We start from the raw sequence: 13,219 nt of genomic DNA on the forward strand, positions 1-13,219 counted from the left end.
TGTCTTGTTTTCCCAAGTAGATATCTAAGACCTAAAGCCATTTTTTTTTCTCTTTTTCTTAACTGTGACATTCCATATTTGGGGAAACTACTTAGAATTGATGGTGTTTTTTGAATCACATAAACTTGTTCAATGCTGGTTTTAATCAAATCTTTGGAATTTCAGCTGTTGAAGAAGAGCATTGGATTGGAGGTTGAACTCTTGGCTGATCGGCCTGATTTTCACTATTTTAGTGTCTCATATACTGATGGAAGCAAGAGAGAACATTGGTCTTGAAGGACTATGGACTCAGTTTATTTCTTTAATTAAAGTCAACGTTTAACAGAGTACCATTACTCCCGGGCTGGCTGATTGGTGATTCACAGGTTTTCTGTTGTATTGTCAAGAGTTATCAGATTTTGAGTAACTGGAATTCTCATACATTGCTTGGGGGTGGGTGGGTTGTTGCAAAAATGGTATAGTAACTCAGGGAGATGATTTGGCCAATTCTTATAAAGTTAAACATATACTTGCCCAATGATGGAACAGTCCCACTCTGGGTATTTGCCCTAAAGAAGTGAAAACTTGTTCACATAAAACCCTGTTCATGGATGTTCATAACAGCCTCATTTGTGATAGCCAAAAGTTGAAAACAAACCAGGTGTCCCTTAACCGGTGAGTGGATAAACAAACTGTAGTGTATTCATACAATGGAATGCTACTCAACAGTAAAAAGGAATGAAGTGTTAATTCATATTTGGGTGAATCTCAAAGGTGTTTGGCTGAGCAGGAGAAGCCAGTCGCAGAAGGTCACATACTATATGACTCTATTTATTTAACCTTGAAAAGACAAAACTCTAGTAATGGGAAACCAATCAGTGGTTCCTGGCATTATAGATAGGGTGGAGGTGTAACTGTCAAGGGATATAGTACAAGGGAGTTTTCTTTGAAGTGATTGAACTGCTGGGTACCCTGATTGTGGTGGTGCTTACATGAATCTATGCTGTCGTGTATACAGAAGTAGAAAAATAATGTTGTATCCATGAAACTTACATAATGTTATAAACCAGTTACCTCAATAAAAAATAAAATTTAAAAATTCACAGAAGTGTACATTGAAAGGAAAAAGTCCATTTTATTGTTAAGACAATTTAAAAAGTAAGAAAAATTTTAAGAAGACAGCATCAAGAAAGTTTGAAAAAAGAAAGAAAAGAAGGGACTTCCCTGGTGGTCCAGTGGTAGAGAATCCACCTTCCAATGTAGGGGGCGTGGGTTCAATCCCTGGTCAGAGAACTAGATCCCACATGCCGCAGGGCAACTAAGCCCATGCGCCACAACTGCTGAGCTCACGCACCTCAACTAGAGAGCCTGCGTGCCGCAAACTACAGAGCCCATGTGCTTTGGAGCCTGTGCCCCACAACTAGAGAAGAGAAAACCTGCGTGCCATAACTAGAGAGAAGCCTGCACGCTGCAAAGAAGAGCCCACACCACAGTGAAAGATCCCGCATGCTTCAACGAAGATCCCACTTGCTGCAACTAAGACCCGATGCAACAAATAAATAAATAATTAAAAAAGAAAGAAAAAAGGAAAAACAAGCCACAGACTGGAAGAAGAAATTTTCAAATCATATATTCAATAAGGAACTTTTATCAGAATACATCAAAGTTTCTTACAGTTCAGTAAGACAGTCCAATTTAAACATGGCAGAAGATTTTAATTAATGGACATTTCACCAAAGAAGATATACAAATGATCCATAAGCACATAAAAATATGCTTGACATCGTTAGGCATTAGGGAAATGCAAATTGAAACCACAGTGATATGCCACTTACTCTCTAAAATAAATACAATCAAAAGACAATAACAAGTGTCGTAGAGCATGTAAACTATAACTCTCATACTTTGCTGGTGGGGATATGAATTGTATAAAGTGCTGTACAGTTTCCCAAATTGGAAAAGAGTTCAATAGTTTCTTAAATTATTAAACATAGATTTACCATATGACACAGCATTTGTTTTTTACCATATGACACAGCATTTATTTCCACTGCTAGGTTTCTACCCTAGAGAAATGAAAACATATGTCCATACAGACTTGTATGCAAATGTTCGTAGCAGCGTTATTCATAATAGCAGAAACGTGGAACCAGCGCAAATACCTATCAGCTGGTGAATGGATAAACAAAATGTGGTATACCCATACAATGGAATACTGTTGAACAATAAAAAGTAATGAAGTACTAATACCTTCTTTCCGCATTGGCTGAGCCTTGAAAACATTATGCTTAGAGAAAGAAGCCAGACACAAAAGAGTATATATTATATGATTCCATTTGTACTAAATGTCCAAAAAAGGCAAATCATATATTCAGTGTGTGATTGAGACAGAAGAAAAATCTACAGACACAGAAGATAGATCAGTAGTTGCCGGGGGCTGGGAGTGGGAAACAGAGAGTGACTGCAAAAGGAAATGTTCCAAATTAGATTGTGATAATTGCACAACTCTGTGAATATAAAATCATTGAATTGTACACTTAAAATGGGGAATTTTATGGTATGTGTCTCTTCAAACATTGTGGAATGGGACGCTTTCTTTTCTCAGAATTTCAGATGAAGCTTTAGAACTCAGAACAACTCCTACAGTGTGGTAAAAATCCCCATAACAGTGGCCAAATGGAACTAATGATCATCTGCTCCCAGTAGCTCATATAAGGGAAGGGGGAGTCTTGTTAGAGAACAGTGCATCCATGCACCTGTTCCCAGCTCCTTAACAAAGGCTTATTAATAGAGACATTTAAATATTGTAGCAGGTGGATAGCTGGCTAGAATTACAGCTGGGTGTTAGTTTGTTCAACTATCTTCCCAACAACCTCAGTCACAGAAGTGGGAACTGGCACCAGACTGATGGGGGCTAGTTCTTTTCATGGCCCCACAGGGTTTTTGAACCATGCTTTGTCCATAATTAAGTTCCTTCCTCATACCACCAGTAGGCACGTGCATAAATTGTATCTAAGGTTCTTTTTTTTTCGTTATGTGTTTCTTTTAAACATTAGAAAAGTTGGCAGTTGTATACCATTAGCACAACATGCAAATACAGGAGTTTTCCCATTCTCAAAAGTTGAAATAGTCTTGAATTTTTTCTACTGAAAAAGTCTTGAATTTTTGCACCTTTGGAGTTCACCTTGTTGCTTTAAGCCACATCAGATGTCAAAGGAATTTCATCTGTGTTTGCTTTCTGTAAAAGCTCAAAACTAAATTCTTTCCTAGCATTAGTCATATACCTGTGAAATCAGTGAGTCTCTTTTCATCAGCTGACACGTGGTATTTTTCTGGCCCCCACACAGTAGCTTATTGCTGTTTGTAATCTAGAACACTGTGATGTTGATCCAGTAAAGTCATTAATGCCTCTGCTGCTCTCCATCGTTTTTTTGGGAATACTGAAGTTTCTGAGCTTTGAAAAATATCTAATGACAAATTCTAATTCCTTGTAGTTATAACCTCTTTATAGTTCCCTGTCACAGGATGTCTTCCACATCTAGAAGATGAAAATATGCCATTCATGTATTTTCCAAGTCTTTGTTATATTTTCACTAAGAAAGCCCTCTACAATCCTAATATCTTATTCTTTCTGGAAGTGGAAGATGCCACACGTGAACTTAATATAGCACTGACTGTCCTTTTGTGCCATGGACTACAGTGGTAATAAATATGAATCTAAATGTTTGAGGAGTTACTCAAACTCTGCCTTGAATTAGCAGCATATCCTGTTGCTTGGTATATTTTTGGTGAAAACTATCAGGACGTTTTAACCTGTATCTTTGCGGGGGTGGGGCTTTGTTGCCATATTTTAACACAGGGGGTAGCATCATCACCTTCGCCATCTCCATCACTTTAACGTGGGCACCTTGGGCCCGGGTAGGGAGGGAAAGATTTTATAAGTATGTACAAATAATATTCATCATCTAATAATGCTTCTCGGTATGATGGTGAGGATTATGGAGAGAGACTGCGAGGGCATTTCCTGTAGTTGAGGAATTTGTCTGCAAATACAAACCCTCCTGTAAGCAAAAAGTGTCCTGCTTACCTTCTGCTCTCAATACTCTCACTAGACACTTCTGTGACCATATTTGTGGGAGTGTTCTCACACCAAAGCAATTCTCCAGCTCTCTAGTGGATACTGACTGAGTATCCCACAATTTAACTCAACTCTGACCCTGTCTACTTGGAAATAGCATCAGATCCCACAGGCCTCACAAGACCCCTGCCCCTCTCACTTCAGAGGCTAGTCACAAGTCCAGGTTGTCCCCTGAACTTCTGACCAACTGGCTGTAGATCAGAGGTTCTCATGATCCCCTCCTTGGCTTTGATCATTTGCTAGAATAGCTCAAAGAACTCAGGGAACCCATTTACTTACTATATTACTGGTTTATTATAAAAGGATATAACTCAGGAATAGCCAGATGGAAGAGATGTATGAGGCAAGGTATGTGGGAAGGGACATGGAGCTTCCATGCCCTCTTCGGGTGAGCTACCCTCTCCAGTGCTCCATGTGTTCACCAGCCCAGAAGCTCTCTGAACCCGTGTACTTTGGGGATTTTTATAGAGGCTTCATTACATAGGTATAATTAATTAAATCATAGGCCATTAGTGATCAACTTACCCTCTAGCTCCTCTTCCCTGCCTGGAGGTCAGGGGGTAGAGTGGAATTAAAAGTTCCAACTCTCTAATCACCTGGGTGGTTGCCCTGGCAACCAGCCCCCATTCTGAGGCTAATCCAGGAGCCCCCAGCCACCAGTCATCTCATTAGCATACAAAAAGATACTTAGCACTTCAGAGATTCCAGGGGCTTTAGGAGCGGTGTACCAGGAAACTGGAACGAAGACCAAATATATATTCCTTATTATAAATCACAATATCACACCTCCTCTTTTGGTAGAGTGGTAGTCATTGTGAAGACCCTGTGCTATTATGGTTTAGTTTTTTAGTTAGCTCTGCGAATAATGAGGCTAGTACAGTAAGGAAACAGTGAGTTATGTGAAGCAGCTGTTGATTTAGGAGGATAGCCTTTTGTAAATGACTTATTTTGGTTTCCTGATGAAGACATTGTCGACTGAAGAAAAACACGTTTTATTCAGGGAACTTACTGAGTACTGTACAGCCCAGGAGACAGCCTCTCAGATAGCTTGGAGGATCTGTTCCAGAGAGGAAAAGGGAGGAGCCAGGATATATAGGAGTTTTTGCAGGGGGGAAACAAACAAACAAACAAACATGTAGTTGAACATCAGAAGATTACCACTAACCACAAAACCAGACCTCTCAAGTTAATGAATTTAGCGCTTTTCTATGTATGGGAAGGTGCTAGAGTCTGGGCTCATTGAAATCATTCCTTTGATATGCATCTCATATGTGCATATCCTGTTTTTCTCTCGAGGGCACACCTTGGGCGGTGGGGGTGTGTGGTTACTTTGGCAGCTGATGGGCGGCAGTACTCTCTTACTGGAATGGCAGGCAACATTTTTTTGTCCACAGCGCCTCCTCTTGGTCGTAAATTAGACCAAGGTTTGGGAGGCATTTCTTGACCAATTTGTCCCACAGTGCTAGGAAGGCTCATTCCTAGATCAGACAAGGATTGTGTTGATAGGCTACTCAGTGTGCTAAGTTTTGGGTTAGGCCTTGTTGATAACCTGAAATTCTCTGGATCTTCTGTTTTACTAGTCTGTTATGATCCAGGAAATGTTTTCCCTTGTTGCTTCTTCCCACATCTATAGAGTTGCACTATTACAATTAATTCTATGTAGAGTTAAATGTATGATCTACTATCTCAAGACATTTGGCCATCATTAATTTTGTCAGAGGCCTGGTTACTCACTGGGTAAAAATTGGGTTACAACTGGGTGAAAAGCAGACTTGTTTAATGTTGGGGACCAAAAGGGGATCCCTTTGGCCCATCCATCTTTAGGTAGTGTTGTTTCAAAACCTTTTGTTTTAATCCTATTAGCATCTGTTTTATTTATCCCATTTATTAATAACCATCTAAAGATTTTTATCCTTTTGGGATGGGTCCCTTTAAAATTTTCACCTTGCTGGAAAGAAATCTATAGACTTTCTCTCAGGTTCTTATTTCCCTTTTAATCAACCTAAATAACAATCTAATGTTCATTAGCATCTGTAAGACCCGTTGAGGGTAAGTGGAGACTGCAAATGAGGCTTCCCAAATTGTTTTTTGTTTTGTTTTGTTTTTAAACTAAGGGAGTTCTTAGGTTAGCGGTTTTTTTTTTAATCTACCTTCTAATTTGTTTTTTTCATAGATACCAATAAAATGGCTGTTTATGAGAGCTCTCTAAAAATTTACCAATTTAAACGTTTCCCCCAGATTAAAGGATCCATTGTCTGGCCATTGATGAGATCTATCTTAATAGTGACGCAAATCAGTAACACACTAGAGGTGTCCCTACGAGTGCAAAGGATGCAGCCTTCACAAGATCTAGCAAGTTTACCCCTCCCAAAATAGTCCAAGAAAAGTAAAAGACCTTCATTGTACAGGTTGATGCAACGAAGGTGAAGATGACAAAGGCCCCTTATGGGCACCTCGTATGATAAATTTCCCTGAGAGTTGGCACAGCCAAGCCAGGCAAAAAAGACTGCTCAAGACCCCAGTCTGTTTGATTGGCTGCCAAATGTACACCATGTGTGTAGCTTCCAGAGGGCGGAGACCAAGCTCTCAAATTGAGATTAAGAACCTCATTTTTAATTTGTAGTAAAATTTCACAAATTTATTTTTTCAGAGAAGTCAACAAAGTTCAAGTATGTTACTACAAGTCTTTAACAACAACAGTAATAAAGCAATACAGACACAGAGCACAGAGTTTGGCTTAAAGAACTATATCTTTCTAAATTTTATACAGCATCTGTTCTTCAGCAATGTCTTTTGAGTCCTCATATGTCTTGGTGATAAGAGACATTGTAGAACACTATACATAGGATATAGTAAACATTGTTCTTTTTTTCCTCATATAACTTTCTCCATTAATGGCAAAATGAGATGGGGAACCATTTGACGATTCTCTCTCTTAATATTGCTAGCAAAAAACTGAATATAGAGAGAAGTGTGAAATTTCCCACCTGAGAATTGTAGAAAGTGTCTGGGGGTTATTTATGGTCTCTCTCTTTTTTTTTTTTTTCTTCACATTTCACTCACTTTTACTTGGGCGTGTGTGACTCATGTCCAGGACCAGGGGAGCAACATTTCTTCATAACTCATGGAATTAAATGCTTATACACAATTTTGCTGGTTTTTTCCTCCTAAAGGGCAGAACAAGGTGGAAAGATTTGCAGCTAATTATGCTAGCTGTATCAGTGCCACAGCCCCAAGAAGCCAGCTCTCCAGTCCCTGAATCATGACTGTGAAAATTTGCACTGTGGTGTTTAGCTCCCTAAGGGATGTAATTATTTTCTCCATGATACCTAGTACTTGAAATGACCTAAGCAAAAGCATTTCTTTTCTTTTTTTCCCTTCCTCTGGTGCGTGGCAAAGCAAGTCGCATTTGTAGCAACTAGAAATTCCCGCGGCCTTGTCCTCGCTGGTGGATAGCCTGAGGGATGCCACTGGTTCAAATCAAAGAGCTCAGAGGCGTTGGGGTCCAAGCACGAGCTGGAAAAGAATTTCCAGACACAAGGCAGAATGTAAGGAAGATTGAGTTTATTAGAAAGGATACTGTAGAGACAGTGGGCCAACTTCCTGGCAATCAGGGAGAGCCGACCCTCTAGTAGGCTGGCAGCCAGCTTTTATAACCCTGAGACGAAGAAAATTCCTGCTAGGAAAATGGCCTTAATTGATTGGCCAGTGTGCCATACGGCAAAGGGTGTCGTTAGGTGACAGCCCAGGGTCCTGTATGGTGAATACCTTCCCTAATATGGGGTCGTACGATCAGCTAGCCTAAGTCAGGAAACAAAGGTTGCTATGGGGGTCGAGTTAACTCTGGAATTAGGTTGCTGGGCCACGAGCTAACTCTGAATTGTGACTTTGGTATAGGGCTCCACAAGAGCTTCTGCTTTGTGCTGTGCTAGGCAGAAAAAAAACTTTGCCTTTATCACCCCATGTTCCTCCAGCAAAAACCTGAGGAATGAGACATGATCAGTGGTTCAAGGTACTCAGAGTACCGTCATGACGCCAAAAGGTACTGTCCTACCTTGTCCTCCTGGTGGCTGAGGGACTCAAACCAGAATAGATGGGTTCTTAACCTTTTTGAAGGACTGTATAGTTGTTCCTAAAATACACACCCCCTGCCTGGTCTCTGAGATGACTTCAGAGTTTCTTAGTTGTTGCCACTATTCCCACGCTCTCTCTGTCTTTCCACAGGCCTCATGTTTTCTTCCACTCTGTTTCAGGGCTCATCGTCGGGGTAATCCTGCGGTACGGCACCACTGCCACCAGTGGTCATGACAAGTCACTCAGCTGCACTCAGGAAGACAGGGCCTTCAGCACCTTATTAGTGAACGTCAGTGGGAAGTTCTTCGAATACACCCTGAAAGGAGAAATCAGCCCTGGCAAGGTTAACAGTGTGGAGCAGAACGACATGCTGAGGAAGGTGAGCTCAGGCCACTCAGCCACTGTGGTCCTGACGTGGTTTTTGATTTTCCTGTTCTGTCGCAGCCTTGTGAAGAGAAGTCTTTTTCATACTCCTGGAACATCAGTAACATTCCTGGCTCTGTTTGGCTAGGAAGCTTTTGAACTGTGATAAGGAGAAGGAACCATATTTGAACTTGAGCCTTGTAGCTTTGTCAGTCTGATGTGGGCCACCAGTGGTGCAGTGGGTTTGTACATCCCCACGCAGCTCCTCTCTCCAACTCCCATCTCTTTTTGACTATGTCTCTTATTCTTGTTATGGTTTAGGGATGAGATTATTTCTTTCTTAAATTAAGATTGATTTTTTATTTTCCTTTTAGCTTGTATAGTCAGTGTTTAGAAGTGGTATTCTTACTTCTTCATGGTTATTTTACCATATTCTACAAACATTTATTGAGTTTCCCACTCTCCGTTGGTGATTGATGCCAAAGGCTTAATGAGCCTTCAGAGGAAAAATGTCTTCTTGTCTTAGAATTTGAGTCCACATGTTGTTTTTCATTTGATGTTGGGGGTAACTCAAGTACGCCACAGGAAAAGGGGTTACATATCTCTTCACTTCACTTGGGTGATTTCCAGGATAGGTATGAGATTTGTATTTGTCCACATACATTCTATTACCTTATAGACCTGGGCTTATCAGCAGGAAGTTTTCCATATAAAGTCTGGGGGATCCAGGTTTTGGGAGCCCCTTTTAATATGTGAAGGCTTGCAGTCAAAGAGTGTAGCCTGTGCTCCAAAAATTAAATTATTATTGTTCTCAGGATCTGCCATAATCCTTAAAGAAAATTATTGTCAACCTGGAGCATAAAACATGCCCATCTTCTTTCTGTCCCTAATGGCAGTCCTAATGAACTCTTTGCTCTCAACCTTACACAAGAATGCATGGGATTTCCATAAACATTTGTGAAATTAAATGCAACTGAGAAAGATACCCAGTGTAATACCACACTAATGGCTATTTACATTTAATAATTATAATGGAGATTTAAAATAATTAATTGAAATAAGAGCCAATTAATCTACCAACATGAACAAATTCTTTAAAAAGGTTAGGAGGCTTTATAGAATGTTTAATTATTTCCTGTATGTGATAAGGCTTTGCTAATAGTTTCAGAATGATTTCCCTGATTATGTACAGGTAATTTTAGTCCCCTTAGAGTTGATGAATTTATGTTGATATTCAGGATGCCACTAGCACCGCTGGAGACTTTGATCTAGGCCACATCACATATCACAAACAGCTGGTCACTCAAAAGAGACTTAAATTCAGTAAGATTATGTCTATAAATCATTATGTGGTAGGATACAGAAAATTAATAAAGTATCATGGCTGCATCTTTTAGTGTAGCTGAACCTTTATAAAGGTTTGATAAAGATCAAGATGTTTTCGTTTCTTGTTTAGGAACATTGATCAGAAGCTTTCTGTGAGTTCTCAGAATTGCATTGAATTATTGTGTCTTAATGCATATTCGACAACACACCAAGAGTAGAAGGCAGAAGTGCTGTGTGAACAGACCAGTGCTCATGGGAGCTGTGGCTTCTCTCCTGTGCTGAGGCTGTGATTTTTCACATTGATGTCATTTGTTTTAAATATTCAAACTTTAGTCAATGGCTTAAAATAATTAGCAAATATTATGGCACCAATTGGTATTAAAGAAAAAAATTGGCTTTTTTTCTTTTGAAACTTTTAGGTGACATTTGATCCAGAGGTCTTTTTCAACATTCTGTTGCCTCCAATTATTTTCCATGCTGGATACAGTTTAAAGAAGGTAAGGGATTTTTGCCAGTATGTCTTTTTTTTTTAAATATATTTATTTATTTATTTATTTATTTTATTGGCTGTGTTGGGTCTTCGTTGCTGCGCATGGGCTTTCTCTAGTTGCGGTGAACGGGGGCTACTCTTCGTTGTGGTGTGTGGGCTTCTCATTGCGGTGGCCTCTCTTGTTGCAGAGCATGAGCTCTAGGCACGTGGGCTTCAGTTGTTGTGGCACATGGGCTTGATAGTTGTGGCTCACGGGCTCTAGAGCGCAGGCTCAGTAGTTGTGGCACACGGGCTTAGTTGCTCCGCGGCATGTGGTATCTTCCTGGGGCAGGGATCGAACCCATGTCCCCTGCATTGGCAGGTGGATTCTTACCCACTGCGCCACCTAGGAAGTCCTGCCAGTATGTCTTAAACCATGGGAATCTCTGTGTCAATTTACGTGCACAATTTTCTAGTTTTTTTTTCCTTTTCCCAGACTGCTTATTACTAAGTTCTGTACCCACTCAGAGACTACAGTTGACTCATGACCAGTAACTCATTTCTGTTTTAAAGTCTGGAACTCTCATCCATTGCTGGTGGGCATGTAAAATGGTGCGGCCACTCTGGAAAACATTTTTGCAGTTTCTTATAAAACTAAAGTTGAAATTACCATACCACCCAGCAATTTTATTTCTGAGAATTTATCCCAGAGAAATGGAAACTTCTGTTTACACAAAAAAACTGTACATGGTTGTTCATAGCAACTTTATTTGTAATAGCCCAAAACTGGAAACAAACAAAATGTCCTACAATAGGTGAATGGTTAAACAAACATCCATACCATGGGATATTACTCAGCAACAAAATGGAACAAACTATTGATAAAACAGCTTGGATGGATCTCAAAGGCATTATGCTGAGTGAAAAAAACCCAGTCTCAAAAGGTCACATACCGTATAGTTCCATTTATGTAGCATTCTAGAAATGACAAAATTATAGGGATGGCGAACAAATTACTGGTTGCCAGGGGTTAGGGATAGTGGGGATGAGAAGGGGGTGTGGCTGTGACTATAAAGGGGGTAGCATGAGGAAAATCTTCATGGCAGTGGAACAGTTCTGCATCTTGATTGCAGTGTGGTTACAAGAATCTACACATGTGATAAAAAATGACATAGAACTATGCACACACGTTGTACCAATGTCAGTTTCCTGGCTTTGATACTGTACTACAATTATGTGAGCTATAACCAGTGGAGGAAAATGTGTGAAGGTACTATGGGACCTCTCTGCACTCTTTTTGCACCTTCTGTGGATCTATAATTACTCCAAAATAAAAAGTTTTTAAAACGTCTATCATTATTGAGGGAGGGTCATTGCACTCAGCAGCAAGGTTGGGCCTAAGCCCCTAGATATTTAAAATACCACATACCTTTATACATAGTGTGAGTGGCTCCCTTCCTCCCCATTGTTGGACTATTCTGTGAAAATTTAGCCCCACAAAAGGCCTAGTTCAGGTAACAGGCAAGGAACTTGTTTCAGCTGTCTTTCTGAAAGGGGACTGAAGGAAACCTTTTCAGTGAACCTAGAGAAGAGAGATCTTGGCTGCCAATAAAACTCACTAACATCCTTAGGAAGTAGAGAATGCCTTCCAAGTTGATAAACCTCTAGATAGATCAATCAAGGTCAAAGAAAAAAATAGGAAAGAAACAAATTACCTATATCAGGAATGAGAGAGGGAACATCACTATAGATCCTTCATACCTTAAAAGGACAATAAGAGAATAATATGAACAACTTCATACCAATCAATTTGACAAACCCAGGTGAAGTGGACAAATTTCCTGAAAGGGACAAATTACCAAAACTGACCCGAGAAGAGATGGAAAACTTGAACAGCCCTATGTCAATGAAATAAATTGAGTTCATAGTTTAAAACCTTTATACAAGCCCAGATGGCTTCACTGGTGAATTCTATCTAACATTTAAGGAAGAGATAATACCAGTCTTACACAAAAATCTTTCAGAACATAGAGGAGGGAACAGTCCCAGCTCATTTTATGAGAGGGTGCCTCCCCATCAGGCTGGTTCTTCTGTCAAAGCAACTCTGCAGTTTCCAGAAGGTTTTTAAACTATTTCCAACCCACACAAATATAGTTATTTATGGAGCATCTGATATAAAGAACTTTACATATATCCTTTAATTCTGTTTTTACATACATTATTTCTAGTCATAACAGAAACTCTGAGAATGTGAGGGTGGTAGATTACCTCACGCCCCTTCACCCCCAGGTTTCCAACTCATTTATAAACAGACACAAGGAGCTAACTGGCAACCGAATGATCAATTTATGACCCAGAGTCGCTGGTAACGCATGTTGGATGATATAGTTTAGCCCTTGGTAGTGGGGCTCCTTACCGACTTCATGAATTGAAGACAGATACCCTTTAGCCACCAAGTCAGTCACAGTCACAGGTAGGGAGGCTGAAACGGAGAGATCCTAGAAATTGCTGGGTCTGCCAAAGGCTGCCTCTTTTGCTCGTAGCATGGAGGCTATAGGAGCAAGAGCACTCCCCCACTTTTCACAAGAGGGTCAAGGCTGCAAGTCAGGGTCAAGCCAGTCTCCCCCTTCAGAGATCACATGGCCCCTCCTTGCTGCATCACCTTCAAGGGAGGAGGGGCAGAACTCTGCAGTGGGTGCTTGAGGAGCAGGAGGCTGTGTTTCTGCACACTGGCCCAACACACATCTGTGTACCCACAGACATGTAGAGAATGTCCTGCATTTTACTGACGATGAAGCCAAATTCAGAATGATTAAGTGATGTTCGAAGTTATGTAGGTGGTGTAGGACTGAGTCAAGGTTCTGACCTGT

General features: G+C 40.4%; 1 protein-coding gene across 1 annotated transcript in view; it reads left to right on the plus strand.

Moving 5' to 3' along the window:
- SLC9A7 (solute carrier family 9 member A7) overlaps window positions 1-13,219 on the plus strand; it is a 142,580-nt gene that overhangs the window by 60,621 nt on the left and 68,740 nt on the right. Inside the window, exons 2-3 of the mRNA XM_057718554.1 lie at window positions 8,371-8,570; window positions 10,300-10,377. Coding sequence (XP_057574537.1) covers window positions 8,371-8,570; window positions 10,300-10,377 — 278 coding nt within the window. The remainder of the gene's footprint in view (window positions 1-8,370; window positions 8,571-10,299; window positions 10,378-13,219) is intronic.

Source organism: Hippopotamus amphibius, chromosome X (genome assembly GCF_030028045.1).
Source record: "Hippopotamus amphibius kiboko isolate mHipAmp2 chromosome X, mHipAmp2.hap2, whole genome shotgun sequence".
Lineage (NCBI taxonomy): Eukaryota > Metazoa > Chordata > Mammalia > Artiodactyla > Hippopotamidae > Hippopotamus > Hippopotamus amphibius.